General features: G+C 38.1%; 2 protein-coding genes across 2 annotated transcripts in view; one reads left to right on the top strand and one right to left on the bottom strand.

Annotated features, from left to right (window-relative positions):
* Positions 1 to 872: 872 nt before the first annotated feature.
* SERINC1 (serine incorporator 1) lies at positions 873 to 12,769 on the bottom strand. The gene is made up of 10 exons (XM_070932763.1): positions 12,607 to 12,769; positions 9,262 to 9,423; positions 8,564 to 8,724; positions 6,750 to 6,829; positions 6,182 to 6,319; positions 4,862 to 5,031; positions 4,666 to 4,756; positions 3,927 to 4,068; positions 3,602 to 3,832; positions 873 to 3,157 (listed from the first exon to the last, which is right to left on the bottom strand). The coding sequence occupies exons 1-10, from the start codon at positions 12,643 to 12,645 to the stop codon at positions 3,019 to 3,021; spliced, it is 1,353 nt and encodes a 450-aa protein (XP_070788864.1). The 5' UTR covers positions 12,646 to 12,769; the 3' UTR covers positions 873 to 3,018.
* Positions 9,825 to 18,078, top strand: part of PKIB (cAMP-dependent protein kinase inhibitor beta) — a 60,055-nt gene continuing 51,801 nt past the window's right edge. The window contains exon 1 of the mRNA XM_070932765.1: positions 9,825 to 9,915. The gene's annotated coding sequence lies outside the window, so the exon portion shown is untranslated. The remainder of the gene's footprint in view (positions 9,916 to 18,078) is intronic.

Genomic DNA, 18,078 nt, shown 5'->3' with positions numbered 1-18,078 from the left:
AGGCGGGGGGATGGAGCTGTCACACGCACCCCACACTGGCTTATCTCAGGGCCCCCACAGCAAGGCCATCCATGCCCTAACACATGCCTCGCCTCGCAGCGGCTCCAGCAACCCCATCCAGCAGGGCCTCACATGGCCTTTGGCCCACTTCTGCTTGTGTTCACACAGCCATAACAGAGCAGGAAGCCAAGCAATGTGCTGGTGAGGCAGCTGTAAGGCAAGGCAGGGTCGGGGCATGGATTGCCTGGCTTCAGAACATGGAAAAGTAAGCCGGTGCACAGCGTGTGGGACAGCTTCACCACCTCACGGCCACAGCACCACTACATCACTTGGCCTCCTGCTCTGTTGTGGCTGCATAAGCAAGCAGAAGGGCTGGCGGCCACGCAAGGCCCTGCTGGATGGAGCTGGTGGAGCCACCATCGTGAGGCAGGTGTGTGGGGCAGCTCCACCCCCGCCTTGCAGCGGTGGCACTAGCACGCCATGTGGCCTCCTGCCCCTGCACCATGAGCAAGCAGAAGTGGGCCTCCCATGTACCAGTACTCTTAAAGTACATGGGGGGGGGGGACAAAAATCCCCAGAAATAAGCCCTAGTGCTTATTTTGGAGCACAAAAGAAAATAAGACCAGGTCTTATTTTGGGGAAAACATGTTGCAATTCAAGGTATCAATGCTGATGGATATCTTTTAAGCCTTTCTATGGCTTGGGGCCATCTCTCCCCAGCAGTGTCTACCTGTCCTGTGAGATTCAGCAGAAGCAAAATAATCTAGGTCCCAACTATGAGAGTGTGTCATCTGGCAGGGCCCAGGAAGAATCTTTTCTACCATGGTGCTTACAGTTACATTGAAAGGTTCACATTAAAAGCGGTATCGAGATTAAATAGCCAGTATGAATGTTTTATTTATAGCTACAGTATAATACACTCAAAATGACTAAGCAGTAATTGCATTTATGTTCAACTTCATCAGCCTGTGTATTACAGTGAATAAATTTAAACAATTACAAATGCTCAGGAATTTCGAGAAGATACCTGCAATTGAAACTGAACTGGAGAAATCTGACATTGGGAGCAATGGATAATGTATTTACACTTCAAACAAACAAAAACCAGAAGCTGAGTATTTCAAAGTACTTCGCAAAGCAGGACCAATATACTTAAGTATATACTGGTAGTCCTAAGATTTTGCACTTGTAAAGATTGCCTGCACTGCACCCAATGGGACTAGTAGCAAGAGATGACATAAAAATACTTAAAAGTCCTATGCTAAAGTCAATGTCCTATGCAAAAAAACAAATGGCATCACTGTAAATCTCAGCTGCTTAATGCAAATGTTTTTAAGGATATTATATCTGCCAATACATCCAGCGAACTGTTATTAAAAGGAGTCATTTTTTTACTTGCAGTCTAATGATCACTAAGCCAAAAAGATTAGTGTTCCTACCTGTTTTGTCCTATTTTTAATATTTTATCAGCATTTCCTACATTATGTTAGTTACTAGCAAAGAAAGACTTGAGAGCCTTAGATCTTGGTCTGAATTGCTTTCCAGCAGCCTAATAATACCTTTAAATACTTAAGTGTTTTTTAAACTCAGCGGATTCAAAAATAATTTCAATGACATGCAGTACTAATACAATTGACACAGCATTCACTTCAAAGACAAAAATGTGTACAAAAATGCAACAACTTTTCATGGCTAGAAAATTCAAGTTTTTCCATCCATTTTAAGTAAAACCATGAATATTTCAGATTCTTTTAAAATAAGCTCTAGTTAAATTAAACTTTGCAGAGAAACACTCCTTCAGCAAGAAGCAAAAAAGTAGATGTTTGTGTGACAACTGAATCAAGTCCTAAATAGAATGGCTATTGAGGATTAAAAAGGAATAACTTCAGTGAAAATAGCTTCTGAATTATAAATGCAATCAATCTATTGGTTATCCTTGCTTTGTTCTTTTCCCTGTAAAAGTGAAGTTAATTCCTCTGCACAACAGTTTCAAAGGAAAGGCAAAGATAATCCAACAAATTAATGCCTTTAAACTTCAACTATTTTAAGATAACAAATGTAAACCGATTACTAACTTCCAATCCTCCCTTATTCATTCAATCAGGAGGGCAAAGACTGCACTAAATATCCTAGCAATATTGTAGGTGACTCTAAACTGGTCTGATCCCTCTATTTCTTTCCTACTCCTAATTTTCTCCCTTAGCAGAGTCCTCATATAGATCAGAAAATTGCCAATACAGATAAAACTATTACCCCTCGCCGTGTTTAAAAATAAATCTCATGTGGAATCAGTCTGCATTCCCATTTTAAAAACAATCACAAAGATGAGGAAATTAAATGCCTGTTACAAATTTAGAATCTCTTAGATCCTCCCCCTGCATTCTGCCTCTTAGACATACTCAAATATCACAACTGCTCTAAAAGTAAAGGTGCCAAGGGAGAAATAAATGGTAAGCAGGTGAATCCCCCACATCCATTTTGCTTTTAAAAGGCCAGGAACCACACTTCTCAAACATTTTTTTTTTAATTAAAACATTACAGCTGCTACTTGCTGAATTTCTACCTCTTGCAAGCAACAAGTCAAATACTTTAATTTTGCATGTGCTTGCTGTAGCACTTTGGCAGCTCATTACACCTTTAATTACTCTAGATAAATGCAAGTTGCTTCACAAACACCTTAACTACTGCTAACAATATGCAACAATATGCTGGAGGAATGCAGCAATCTTCTTATTTTGTTTCTCTCTTGCATTTTGTGAAATAAAGCCTGTGGAGCTGCTGCTGACATTTCTAGTTTGGCCCTGAATCTAGGAGCAATCATAATCAAGCTCAAGTGGGAAAACAGTCATGGTAATGATAACCTGATTTAAAATTGGCCATGCATAATAAAGACAGGATAACCTACACTAGTATTAAGTACACAAACACATATTTACAATTATTTCTTAATACAGAATAGCATTAGCATCAAATAAGCAACTAAACAATAAAAGCTTTGGAAAAAAAAAGATGCTTAGCTTAGTCAAATTCACGATTTGTTAAAACAAGTGGAGCCACCAGAGTCCACACATAGAGAATGATACCAATCCAGCTAGAAGAAATCTTCACCCAGACAGAAGGCCATTTACTGGTCATTTGTGCAGAGGCAGGGTCAGGACTGAAAAAGATAATAAATGCAGAAAGGGTTTTTTAGATTCACCTGTGCAAACAAGGAAATCAGTTTTCTTAACAGAATTCATGCAGTTTACAGATATTCCCCTCCATCTCTTGTCAGGGATCAATCCATTTCCATTTTATTGATCCCCCCCATCAAACTACACAGGATTCTCTTATTTTCAGAGAGAGATTGGGGTGAGGCTGGGCAGCAGAAAAAATGGATGGAGGACAGGCTAGAATAGGATGCACAAAACAGAAGCGCTCTGCCTATTCTACATCCATAGTTCTGGATCCAATTCTGGAGTCCAATACTTGATCTGCTGCCGCATTTCAAGCTTCATAAATTAAAAGCACTTCCAAAGCCAAGAGTAGTGGGGATATGTAAAAAAAAATGCATATGGCACAAAAATGTTACCTTTCCCCAATTTTCTATACACCAACTTACCTGTACCAATTAGTTAATGTCATCATGATATAAAGAGAAGCAAGGAAAAGCATGAAGTGAAAGAAAGAATAGCTGTAAGTAACTCCGTCTTTCTCATTGTCAACAGCACGGTGTAAATCATCTCCATCGTCTTGGGAGCCTTCACTCCGAGGAAGTCCATCTTCTATCAGCGTTGTCTCATCGCTAGTCAGAGTAAGTTTGTTTACTTGACTATTATTAGATGTTCGGATACTGCAAATGGAAAAATGGGCAGTTACTAAATACCCAGCTAATGTAGAGTTTAATAGTTGACTTTGTGGAAAAGTTTTCTGAAAGTTCCACTAACCTTGAATACAGAACACACAGTAAGAACAGGATGAGCCCCACAATTCCTTGGGCATCCCACCAATGTACCAGCTGACCCTTGCTTGGAGGGGTTGTGGTATTATATCCAATTATGTTCAGCAAACTTGGATTGCACTGTCTGTCTAGATGAATATAAGAAATTGACATTCTAAGCTATTAATCCAATATGTCTCATTCAATTTGAATCAGTATTAAAAATAGTCATAATACTTCATGTAAATAATGCACAAACAATATAGATAATGCACAAACAATGCTTATGAACATCCTAAAGATGCATAATATGTAGATTTACATTATATATAAAGGAGGAGAATAAGAGAATGATGGCTGTGCTGGTGCAGTAGTTAGAATGCAATATCGTAGGCTAATTCTTCACACAGCCAGGAATTTGATCCTGACCGACTCAAAGTTAACTCAGCCTTCCATCCTTCCTAGTTGGTAAAGTGAGGTAAGATAGATTGTTGGGAGCAATATGCTGACATTTGTAAACCACTAAGAGAAAGCACTGTAAAGCACTATATAAGTCTAAGTGCTATTGCTATGAGGTGCCAATTAAATTAATCTCTACTATGAAATCTGTCTAAAGCCATCCGCTCAAAAACATGTATAATACCTCAAGTATCTTTAAAAGCAATAAACAAAAAAGGCTCTTCTAGAGGCGTTTTATTCCAAAGCTGTATAGAGAATATGTTTACCAAATTGTTTAGTCTTTTTACCTGGCTCATTGGTCATTGCTGCCCAAGTAAGGTACATTATATAAACTGTGATCACAGATGATTGCAACAAGCCAGATCTCGGTTGTGATTCCTATGTACAGAAAGAAAGAGACCAATTAGGGCTTTGGAAAAAGATTGCTTAAAAAATTATTCAAATGTTCTCCAAGTATTTGTAAAAAAACAAACAAACCCATACCTGTATTTTGGGTAAAATTGACATTACAGATGCTCCAATACACAGCATCATATTAACACTGATAAAGGCCTTATTTTCAGAACAGCCATCTGGATGAGTATAGTAGATATAAAATAAGACAACTGCCACCAGAGACAGGAGATAGTTTAGGGCTGTGGCAGACAGCAATGCTGTTAAAAAAAAAAAAGAACAAAAAGGGATTCAGATTGTATTAGCATCTCTAAGAAATTTATTACTGGGCTGCTTTAAAAAGAAAAGCGAAACTACACTACTATTGTAACTGATGAATTCCCAAGAAAATCTGGTGCCTTCACATTTTTCCCATAAGGGTTGGGAATTTTAAATGTAATACAGCTTAGAAGGCACCAGGCTGAGGAATGCTAGTCTGAAAGGGTTAGCAAAATGACATCTGATCTTCATGAGTAGTAATGCATATATTCAGCACGCTGGCAAGTGGCCTTTCGTAAAATTTGCAGGAGGAGAAAATTCATACAGGGCAACTGGTACGTGGGAGGAAATCTCTTATACTATTTGGGGATAAAACACATTCCCACAATTTTCCTGTATCAGGTATCATGAGGCTTGTGAAAAATGCAAAATCCTTATTTTGGGTTGGTGATGGGTAGATATTATTTTGCAAGTAACTAGGATACGAAAATAGAATCAGTTTGGGGTAGGGGGCCAAGGTTAGAAACCAGGAGACCATGAGTTCTGGTCTAACCTTAGGCACAAATCTAACTGGGTGACCTTGGGCCAGTTAACTCTTTCATCCCTAGGAAGCAGAAAAGGGCAAAGCACTTCTGACATTTTGCCAAGAAAAATGCAGGAACATGTCCAGACCCAAAGGAACAAAACAAAACAAGAATATGAAAACCAAGAGGACACTTTTCTGATCAATAAAGGAAAATATTTGTAGCTCAGACCAACAATCAAGTAAAGCAATACCCCAATCAAGAAACTGCCAAAGAGCCATCAGTAAGCAGCCCAACCAAAGAATCTCTAAGGCCGCCCCCACCCCCACAGATAGGCAAGACACCAGAATATAAACTGACAGCAAACAGCACTCCTTACTAGCACTGATGATGTTACCTACTTAGGGTTGTGAATTGCCAAGTTAGAGTTGTACCAAGTTAGAGTAATGAAACGAAGAAAAGAAGCAAGAAAAGAAGCAAGAAAACAAGCAAGCTCAGAGAGCATCAAGGACCCCTCACACATTTTTGAGCTCATAATTCCTAAAACTAAGAATGTGGCATCTTACATTTCAGTTTTAAGACCAAAGCAACCAATCAGGTCATATTTTAACAACAAACTGTGCCATACCTGCATACCAGCATCTTGAGTTTCCTTCCTCCATTTTCTCAACCCACGATTCATTCCAAGAGTGGGCGAAATCAATAAGTAAAACCAGCTGAATAAGAATGAAGCAGAAGGCTCCGGCCATACCAACAAGAAACCACACTAAGAAAAAGAATAAAAAATATTAATTTTACATTAGGATTATTTTTAGTATCAAAACACTATTATTGTCTAATTCAGAACAATTACTGTCTAATTCAGAGCAATCAATGTGCCTTTCTGTAGACTTAAGAAGCTAAGAAATAGTTAAGTATACCCTTCATGGACCTCAGGGAAAACACAAAATGAAACAGGAGGGAGAGGGGAAAGAGAGAGACCAAGATAGTAGGAGACATACTGGTATGATTAAAAAACAGTTACACACGTTTTTAACTACTTAATTAGGACTGAGAATCGCGGTTTAGCCAAATGGTCCATTCATCCATCAACAAAACAGTTCAGAATAGAAAAATGATCAAATAAGGTTTCTATATCTAAGAAAGCCTCAGGAAATATTTTGCAGAAAAGATTAAAGATTTTCATGCAACCTTACCAGTTGTAAAAGGTCCTTCTGGAATAAAAAATGCTCCCACAGTAATTGCAACTGCTGTGATAAACTTGAAAAACCAGAATCTGAAAGAATCACCATATCCAATCTAAGTGACAGTAATACTTAATATTTTTAAATGCCTAATATTCAAGAAATATTTTAGGTTATCAATTCCATTATATTTGATACAACAGCAACAACATTACTTATACAGGGTAGAAAATGCTATAAGACTATAACCAACCACATGTAAATTCAGTAGCCAGCAATACAGTGGATAAAGTCTAACATTTATAATGTTATAGTTCTCCGAGAAGTTGAGCTCCAAAAGAGAATTTCCCAAATAAAAAGACATTATACACTATTCCCTGGCTTATCCATGGCTTCAATAGTTACAGAGACATGGTAAAGAAAAATTACAACTGTGGTTTTTCTATAAAAGAAACTTATCTACACAATCATAGCCCTAGAGAAAATGCTTACATCTATAAGGTACAGGATATATAATGTAAAATGTACTGTTTTATTAGATTTATCCTGACTTTTATAAAGCATATCAAGGTGGTATACATTGTCTTCCCTCCTTCAATATTTCCTGCCACCACCATCCAGCCACTCTGTGTTTTGGGTTAGACTGAAAGAAAGTGTGACTGATCCAATGTATACGACAAAGGACGAGCTACATTGCTACAGTTAAGCTATGCCTAGCACTAAAGATTTGGCTGGTTATTGGAAACAAGAACTCAGTGATGTGAAAATACAAGAATTACCATTCAAGTTCAGACTAAGTGACTTGGTTTTACTATCCCCATGATAGTCAGATGAATAGATGCATGTAAACAATCATGGTGTAGAGCAGGGTAAGCAATCCTTTCTGGATAGCAGATGTATCTTCCGATGGACCAGAGAAAGCTTACCAACAGCCTACTGAAATTACTCGCTTATTTTTCAGTTGGGGGGACAGGGAAAGACATACGAGAAGGTTCTTTTCTGTCATATCCATTTTTTATTTTGTTCCTTTAATCTGAGAATTGTACTAGCAAATTTAAATGTTATGATTTTGGTCTGTTTTCAAAGATTTTGAAATTGGGAATTGAATTATTCCTATTTCTATTTCTCATGCACTTCCCTCATCTTTTTTTTTTTTTTTCTTCCTTGCTTTAGGTTTCAGGGAGCTGCCTGGGCTAGAAAATTGCTTATCCCGGTATAGACTGATAGCAATTCCTTTCCTTTGTCTCAAGAGTTTAAATTTACAGAAACACTCAATGATCCCTGCATTCGTGCAGTCATAATGAATAACCATAATTCAGTAAGTGAAAACATAAGTTTTCTTTTCTGTATTTTGAAAATTATATAATTGTTGATTTATTTATTTTTTAATTTGATTTATATGCCGCCCTTCTCCGGAGACTCAGGGCGGCTTACAATGTGCTGAGCAATGTGCTCAGATTTTAAAAATGAATCCATTACAGAGCAATAATATTATTAATAAGTCATTTCATTTGATCAGTTTATTCATTGAATTCATAAGACCAAAAGGATTAACACTGTTGGAAGTGTTTTGCTTCTACCAAATTTATGTTGGATCATTATTGTAGGAACATGTTGTAACCTCTAATTGTTTTAAATTTGTGACTGTATGTGTCAAGTTGTGACACAGCAAATTTGTCCAACCTCATACAATTCATTTGTGTTGGGACTGCAATTCAAAATTTCCAACCAGCATGATTCTGGAATATAACGTACTTGGAAGGTACCAAGTGAAACATAGACAGAAACACAAGTACACATTAGACAAGCAATCATTTCTTTCTTACCCATTGTGGACTGATGCCCTTGGATCACTGCTGCTCTTTACCTTGATCATCAATAGGGAAAACAAGAGGAAGAACATGGCCAAACCAAAGCATACACGATACACTGCTTTATACCCTACTAGAACATCACAATTCACCTGGCCATCACAGAACCCAGGAATCTGTAACAAAACAGCATAAAAAGTATTAAAATGAATTCACAGAAAATGTATAATGTCTGCTTTGTAATAAGGAAGTCTCAATGACTATTTTCTGCGTTTCCTCTAAAGAAACTGGAGATCTTCCAACATGAATAGATTCATTCCACAAATTTTATAATATTAAAACTGCACATCAAATAAATAACTGCTCTGTTTTCTAAAGCCGTGTATAAAGCACACATTTGCAATCAGACTTTGAAAATCATGACAGTTCCAGAAATTGAGTGCTTACTTCAGCAGGGCTGTGATACTACCTCTTTCCCATTTTAAGATTTCCTGTTTAGCTTGAGCTTCCTTATCACTCTAAACATAAGCTTTCTTCTCCTAAACATAAGACAAGCATTATGGCCTTTATTATACTAGTACAGATAATGGCTCAGGTATGATCAATAACATACCATACTACTCAGAGCAAGAATTCTTCACAAGAGATAGATGCAAGACACCAGGGTTTATGCCAAACTAATTTTAGCATACTTGTTTCAATAATGAACTGACCTTCTTCAGTTGTTCTTCCATTCCTGGCATTAACATCACACATGCAACGCTCACTCCAAGAAGCAAGAAGAATGCATATATCAACCTTGTTATAGTGGAGTTATTTCCACTGGGACAACATCCACACAGCAGGCAGGGGGCACTACCACACAAACATGGTATCTGATAAAAGAAAAAAGGAAGAAGACAAGTAGTAATACAGCCAAAGATCCCCGATCACCTACTTTGCTTAACTGATTTCACAATATTTGAGAATAATTAATTATAATCTGTCACCAGCAATCTTAAATCAGTCTTTTCCATCTATAGCTATCTGGATGTGCTTCACAATATCACAGCTGAGAGTTATGGGAGTTGTGGTCCAATATATCTGATAGGCACCTTATTGTGCAGTTATCCTAAGATATTTCAATTTGTTCCTAGAGGAACTATGTTTATGTACTAGAAATATGAAATTTGAGCAGGTGTTTATTGGGCTCTCTGAGCATTAAGTCACAAGCAAGAAACAGCAGAGTTGATGTTGCAATATCAGCTCTTATGTGTTTCCATGCCTGCCAGTTCATGGGAAAGGGAGTACTCACAAAAAGCTCTTAAAAGTTCTCCTCACCAAAAGTACCCACCACAGTCAACAAAAAGCAGAATCTCAACTACAGAGTAAGTGCCATTTTCATGCAGTGAATTGTTGGATTGCTTCAACTTAAATTCCTTTCTGTTTAAATTGGAGTCATTAAGGTGGGAATTATAGATTGCTCAGAGTGGATTTTAAAATAAATGTTAAAGATATGTATATTTTTTGCTGAGTTTGAAAGAAATAATCTGAACTACAATTTTTACACTTTGGAGGAAAAGCCCTTAGGAAGCCTTGGTAATTTTTATTTTGTCTTAAATCTAAATTCATCTAAAATAATTCTGATTGCATGCCAGGTATAACCTGTTTTCAACCTTTTAGTCCATGAAACTAATACAGGTAATCTTCGACTTACAACAGTTTATTTAGTGACCATTCAAAGTTACAGTGGCATTGAAAAAAGTGATTTATGACCATTTTTCACACTTATGACCATTGCAGTATCCCCATGGTCACATGATAAAAATTCAAATGCTTGATACCTGACTCATATTTTTGATGCTTGCAGTGTCCCGGGATCATATGATCACCTTTTGTGACCTTCTGACAAGCAAAATCAATGGGGAAACCAAATGTACTTAACAACCATATTACTAACTTAACTGCAGTGATTCACTTAATAACTGCAGGAAGAAAGGTCGAAAAATGGAGCAACATTCACTTAGCAAATGTTTTGCTTAGCAACATAAATTTTGGGCTCAATTGTGGTCATAAGTCAAGGATTACCTGTACTTCAATATTTGCATACAACTAAATACTATGTCTATAGTAAACATATTGAAGAGAATTTTCTGTCCAAGAAAATTGGGCAGAAATTTCCCTCATCCTAACACAAGCAATTTTCCAAATATGAACAAAAACTGAAGGAACTTTCTATTAAATTTCCTAATCTGATCCATTTATCTTAACTTCAGAAAGCAAGAATATATTATAACACAGTTTAGGTAAACAATTACTGTCCTAGGTTATGTTCCCTTCCCCCAATACCACAAATTGTCTATAATTATTTAACTTTAAGCTATAAATGGATGCTATACTTAGTCTTTGTCAAAAGTTATTAATTTAACTTCTCATCCCATCCTTTGTGCACATACAGTATTAGGGTCTGATCATGATGGGATGTTTAAACTACTACAGAGTTGGGATTGAGCTGGATGTCCACTTCAGAGTCATTCCACATCTGACATTCAAATGTCAATCAACAAAAAGTAGGAAATGGCCAGAGATTATCCTGAGAAGAGGAAGTCCTTTTTTATTTTTTCATTTTTCTAAGGAGAAGACCTGCCTACAATAATCCTGTCACACCTGACAATAGAGTATGTTGCCAAACTATATCTGGGCCCACAAAAAGATAATACAACTTTTAATAGACCACAAGCCATACACATTCCATACACAGTCTCCACATCAATTCAAAAACAATTCTAGATCTCTTTGAGCTAAAGAGCTGCATTGATTTATTCCAAGCTTAATTGTGATATCTTCAAAAAAAAGTACAACTCCTTAAAAAATTGCTGCTCCCTGTAGAGCTAGTGTGTAATCTGTTCTCTGCAGGAACACGGGCTTCATCCCACCTCCCAGCCTTCAAGCTTCAGATCTTCCAAGGGAATCTGACATAATTTCTTGTTCAGTTCCCCTTCCAAGAAACTGTTAGATTTTTATTTATTTTTGTGAAAACAAATCAATGTACATTTTTGTGTATATAACCAGACAACTGCATGCAGTACAAATGCATGCAGTAAAAAATAGATAAGTGGTTTGAAAATCTAAGCAATGTCTCTTTAGTGAAGAGTAGAGATGTGAGGATTCTTGTGATGGAAAGACCTAAGGAAGTCAAGTATTATAGTGATTTTTACTCCTTGTTCTTTGCATTCTAAGGGGAGTAGATTAAAAGAGGAACATGCAACTGCTTTTATATGGCTTCTAAAGGATATGGGAATGGTACAGAAAATGGAAGCATCTTGAAGATCCTGACTACAGCATTTTCTTAAAAATCTCATACAGGATGTGGAAATTGTGTATTTCAACCGACCTGTAAATTTGTACACTGAATTCAAGGATTATAAAATATCCTACATTTTCTGTAATCCGTTCCAAAGAGGCCCAGCGGCTACCAACTGCACTCAAGGGCTACAAGTAAATGACTATTATTCTAACACACTGCAGCTAAAAAGTAGCTTGAGCCTTTTTTAAAGGTCTTTTAGGATTTTTCTCCCCTCACTCTAGCAACACACCATCAGGAAAGTTAAAAAATATATATATATTTTTTTTTTAATCGGTATTTCGGGCGGGCAAGCCAGGAACAAATAAAACAAAACCCACCGCGTGTTTCTTTCGGAACAAAGCCCGGCAGAAAGAAATGTCAAGGTCCCGCAGAGGCTTCGCCCACCTTTTCCATTACTAGACTTTTATTATGATATTAGCCAGGCATGAAAAACGCTATTAAGTTCTAACTCGAGAGAGATGGAATGCCCCCAAAACGAGATCATCCAATAACGAAGAAACGCCAAAAGAGCTTGTTTTATTTTAACAAAGAAGGGAGGGAACCCGAGAGTGAAAGGGGGGGGTGTAGAGAGAACCCAGCCCTGCATCGCGCTTGCGCCTCCAGAGAGCCCGCTTGCCCGCCGCCGCCGCCCGCGCCCCGAGATCTACCGGCCCCTGGAAAGAGAGAAGATGGAGGCAAAGTGGGGGGGATATATACCCCAACACCTCCTTACCCAGCTGGACAAGGAACACAAGCCCAGAACCGCCCCCATCTTGCTCCTCGCTGTGCGACGGCCCTTCAAAGATGGAGACGGCGAGACGGATCAGCTGGGGCTTGTTTACTCCCCAGCTCTTCTTTTCTAGCAGCAGCGATCGCGACTGAGCGTCATTTCCAGGTCGAAGGAGAAAGAAACGCCCTGTCGCCGCCTCCTCGGGCTCAGAGTCAATGTCTGAGTTGAGAGAGAGAGAGAGAGAGAGAGAGGCGTTGATCTTCCGGGTTCTTGTGAACCGGGTCCCAACCCCTCCACTCCACCCCACCCCACTCCAGACCCGTCCTTTTCCGCACCATCACTCCCTCCCGGAAGAAGGGGAAGCTGTTTGCCTGTAGGAAAACGATGCAGAAATGCAGCAGCGGCAGCAGCAACAGCTTGTCTCCCATAAAAGCAAAAAAGCGATAATCCCCTCAAGGCAATGCAAGGCATGCATGAAAGACAAACGCAGTTGAAACCCCGCATTGGGAGTATGAGACGTTTGATAGAAATGTCTGGACGTTATTATTATTATCTTTATTCTTTAAATATGAAACTCAAGTCAACTGAATATTCAAAAATGCATCCCAAATACCATTGACTGGTGCTAATGGTTGATACGGGTTGCTGCCAGCGTCCCAGGCATCAACCAAGTACCTTCTTAAGATGTAGGATGTCCCAAGTAGCGCAGATTTTTGCAGTTCCGCTGGTGTTATTGTAGGAAGCTGCAATTTGCTGATGTATGTTATAAAATTCTTGGACATGGTACCAAGTGCCCCGATGACAATGGGTATCACTGTTACATGTTTCATCCATAGCCGTGTAGTTTTGATGGCCAGGTCACGATATTTCATGATTTTTTCCAGTTCTTTTTCTTCGACTCTGGCAACTCCTGCAGGGATGGGTTCTAATTTTTTTTACTACCGGTTCTGTGGGCGTGGTTTATTTTGTGGGTGTGGCTTAGAGGTCATGTGACTAGGTGGGCATGGCTAGCTGGTCAGAGTGATTTCTGGAAGGTCCTTGCACTTACGACCAGTCCTCGCACTTACGACCTGACTCATTTGTTTGCTTTTAACACTGATCAGCTGTAGGACGGCCCTTTGAAGCCCTGCGGCAAGAATTTAAACAGTTTTTTTCCCTCTAGTCATCAGCTGGGACTCAGGAGGCAGCAATAGATTGGGGGTGGGACCAAATAAAAGGTAAGAATAACGTGGGAGGGGGGGAGAACCGGTTCAGTGACGTCATATCGTCACCGCTACCGGCTCGGCCGAACCGGGAGGAACCCACCACTGATCTCCTGGTACCGCAATGTTAATAAATTGTACGTTTCGGTCTTCGACAACTGTGATATCTGGCGTGTTGTGTTCTAAGTGACGATCCGTCTGTATTCAAAAGTCCCACAAGATCTTCACTTTCTCATTTTGTATAACTTTTTCCACTTTATGTTCCCATGACTTTTTGGATACAGGAAAGTCATATTTTTTACATAATGACCAGTGGACTAATTTAGCAACTCGGTTGTGTCTAGCTTTGTAATCAGTTTGTGCGATTTTGCTGCATTCACATATTAAATGTGAAACAGTTTCAACTTTGCTGTTGCATAGTTGACAGTTTGGATTGTCAATGTATTATTATTATTATTATTATTATTATTATTATTATTATTATTATTATTATTATTAATTTATTAATTTGTCAACAAGTACAAGGAAACAAGTAACAGTATAGACATAGACATGGACACATGAAAAAAAAATGGCACAAATAAAAGGAAATAAATAAGCAAAACATAGCCATAAACACCATAAAATGAGTACATATAAATGGGTAAACGTTCATCCAAATCGAAGGAGCATTGTGCGATAGACTGGGCTAGCGATCTATTCTCTAGCTCCGAGGATGTTCTGAAATACTGTAGTAGCTTGCCTGACAGGATAAGGGAAGGCTATGCAGTTACTTCCCAAACCGCATATAGATAAGAACTACATTGCCTTCAGAAATGGGTAATGCATGCTTGATTTTACACTTTAAAGAGTTTCCCCAAAGAATATCTCATTAAAAATAAAACTATTACTCACTCTTTCCTAGCAAAAGTATAGGTTGCTGATTACTGGAAAGAGGAAGTATGAAAAAAAACTATAAATTCATTGCAATGGCAGTGAAAAATATATATGGTTTTAGAAACAGTACTCAAAATGGTTTACAAAGCACTCTTTGCGCATTGACCACAACACATAGGTTGATAAACATATTTATACCCTTGATCTTTTCATGTGCATCTTGGTTATACTCACATAACAATTCTCACTTTCAGATTTAATTCTTCCTACTAGTTCTGCCTTTTCTTTAGAAGACAATCCCAAAATTCTTTAGAGTATCAAGCATCAGGACTTGGAAGCACTTTTTCTGATTAACCAATTTTATTAAACAGTATAAAATATGATGATCTATGGCTCGCTACTTAAGAAAATGCAATTCTGCCCTTCTACCCAGAGGTCAGTATTGGACAAGAAATAAACTTTCCTTTCAATGACTGAAACAGATTTTTTTCCCCATTCAAAGTATCAATTTCAAAAGACATTTGACCTCAGTATTTCTGCTAATAACTAGGGTCCAGTTGTGTGGACAGAGTTCCCTATTGATATAAATACTATTCACGTTGAAAGCACTTTTCTAACACAGTAAAGGTGATTGTCAGCATTAGCAACACTAGAATCACTTCCATGACAACAACCTTACCCTGCTTTCTTTTGTAAAATGAAGATAAGGATTCTAAGCCTGGATACACTTATCTGGGAATAAAATAAATCTGATTAGAGTTTACTGATGATTAACAGATGCATAGAATTACACTATCAAACTAGATTTTCCTGTTAAGTGTAAAAATGAAGCCATACAATCATTGTTTGAAAATTAAATGAGTTCATATACTGTATATTCTATAGCCGTGATGGCGAACCTAAGGCACGTGTGCTGGAAGTGGCACACAGAGCCATCTCTCTGGGCACACTAGCCATTGCCCATTGCTCTTCCAGGTTCTGGTGCGCTGGACAGCTGGTCTTCATGCATGCAGAAGCACCAGAAACAGGAAGAACAGCTGCCCGGTGCGCATGAGCCCACCGGGAAGGTGATCTTCTGGTTTTTGCCACGTGCATGTGCACCGGCCACCTGGTCTTTCAGCTTCTGGCATGCATGCACATGCAAAGACCAGCTGGCTGGTGCGCATGCACACACCAGAAACCGGAAGATCATCTTCCCAGTGAGCGCATGCATACCAGGTGGCTGCTCTTCCGGTTTCTGGCACACACATGTGCACCTGCCAGTTGGTCTGCGCACATGCATGCATGCCAGAAACCGGAAGACCAGGTGATACAGTCCCTATCAGAAACATGTCTTGTATACTTAAATCATATTTTCAGGAATTGTACTTGCAGGCAGAATAGGAATATCAACACTGATGTTCTTTTATCATTAACATGCTATCTAGGATATGAACAAGTATTGTTCGTATCCTAGATAGGATACAAGTATATACGAATAAGTATCTCTGTAGTGTTTGAGCCATATTCAGACCCTCCTTGGACTTTTGCTTATTTGCATTTTGTCTGGTTCCAGATCTCTGTTTCCTTGAATTTTGCCCAATTCGTTGGCAAGAAGAATCATGCTTGATTCAGGGATGACAGAAAGGCTATTTAGTTGAAGTTCACAATTGAAAACATTTAAAATAGAACATATTTTATATGGCTGAATTATTTGATTTTAGCAATGATAGCTCTAAGAATGCTTTATAGAAAGCACAACTTCAGTTTGAAAAGGGATAGAGTTGTATTCGGTATTATCTTGCAACATTTATAAATTCAAAATTCTCAGTTGTGTCAATCTAATAGAAAACAATTCCTCATAATGAGGCCAAAGGGTATATAATTCAATCTGTGTTATTCTATGCTTTCAAAAGCACAAAGCTACTTAACAACTTCATAGGAGGGTATCCAGGCAAGTAGCTTTTAATGCTGTAAAGCAATAAATAAGTGAAGGGAAGCAATCTATCTTTAACATTTGGGGATGAGGGTAGGGAATGAAATGGAAAAAATGGAATTAATGTGAGAACAGAGAAGTTCTAAATGATGATAGCTAGAGTGCAGGAAGGTATTTCTGCTATTATTGGTTTGGATGATGGCTGAATAGATCAGGCTGTAGGCAGTACCACTTAATTTTAAATATTTTAAATATCATTGCCATTTTGCAACAGATCATCAAAGTTGGGCTTCTACATTCTCATCAAGTCCACATGGTACTTAAATCAATTTTCTGAATATTTTTGCTGCTATGCCTGTATATTTTAAACTGTTTCCAACATTATTCTAAAACATGAATTCTATTGTACACAGCTCAGGTTAAGTGAAGAAACGTACACCCTTCTGATCTGTATTTCCAACATTTCAATCTCAAAATTTTAAATATGATGGGTACCTTGTTCAAGGAGAGGAAGTATCCAAAATAATTACACGGGAAAGATAAATTTCACTTGGTCTTAACAGTGGATTGTGAATATGTTGTTTGTCAATGCTTTAATAGGCTTTCTGGCAAATTGGCAAAGGATTTTAGAACAATTTGATAATTCTTGTGCCTATAATACACAATTCCAGGATTTAAAAAAAAACCCAGATAGCATAAGCTTTTTAATTATTAAAACCTAAGTTCTTCTAATACTTGATAATTAGATAATAATTAGAGCTGTGGAGGCACAGTGGTTAGAATGCAATATTGCAGGCTAACTCACTGCTCAATGCCAGGAGTTTGATCCTCAATGGTTCAAGTTTGACACAGCCTTCCATCCTTCCGAGGTTGGTAAAGTGAGGACCCAGATTGTTGAGGGCAATATGCTGATTGTAAACCGTTTAGAGAGGGCTGTAAAGCACTATGAAGTGGTATATAAGTATTATTTCTAATGCTATTTGGATAGTACTGAATATGACATTTATACTTATTATCCATTTATTTTCTTTTGTGAGCCAATTAAATTAAAACCAAATAAAATTAAACTAAGAACATTAAAACTTGCCTTTGCACTTCACTGCTATTCTGGAATCCTCCAGAGTTTGCTGATAGTACTAGAGCATTTATCTTCCTGAATTGCCTATTAAAACACTTCAGTAAATATGATGGTGGGGAAAGCTGACAGTTGTATGATTCTCCAAAATGAATTAAGAGAGTGTCCTTAATGTCACTTCTCAGAAGTTCCTTCTGGAAAAGCTACATACTGGAGACCAAAAGAAGCTTGAAATGACTGTCCTCTAAAGAATGCTTCCAATCAAGTATTCAGCTGAAGTATTGGGACCATCTTACATAAATTAAGTACCATTAAAGAGTACATCAGGAGTCACTTATGTAGTTCATGAAAAAACTGGACAGGAATGTTGCTATATGCTCCCCCATTCCATTGGGATCCAAGATACA

Source organism: Pituophis catenifer, unplaced genomic scaffold, assembly GCF_029215685.1.
Source record: "Pituophis catenifer annectens isolate HBS135680 unplaced genomic scaffold, rPitCat1.0.hap2 SCAF_1, whole genome shotgun sequence".
NCBI lineage: Eukaryota > Metazoa > Chordata > Lepidosauria > Squamata > Colubridae > Pituophis > Pituophis catenifer.
Note: the sequence above shows the minus strand (reverse complement) of the source record. Positions and strands in the feature narration are given on the sequence as shown.

Bases quoted from the DNA above. Each gene is read 5' to 3' on its own strand.
- SERINC1 (XM_070932763.1), bottom strand. From the start codon at position 12,645: ATGGGGGCGGTTCTGGGCTTGTGTTCCTTGTCCAGCTGG. The intron at 8,725-9,261 runs GTCAGTTCATTA...GTTTTGTTACAG, and splicing joins TGGAAGAACAACTGAAGAAG to ATTCCTGGGTTCTGTGATGG. The intron at 6,320-6,749 runs GTAAGGTTGCAT...TCTTTTTCTTAG, and splicing joins AGAAGGACCTTTTACAACTG to TGTGGTTTCTTGTTGGTATG.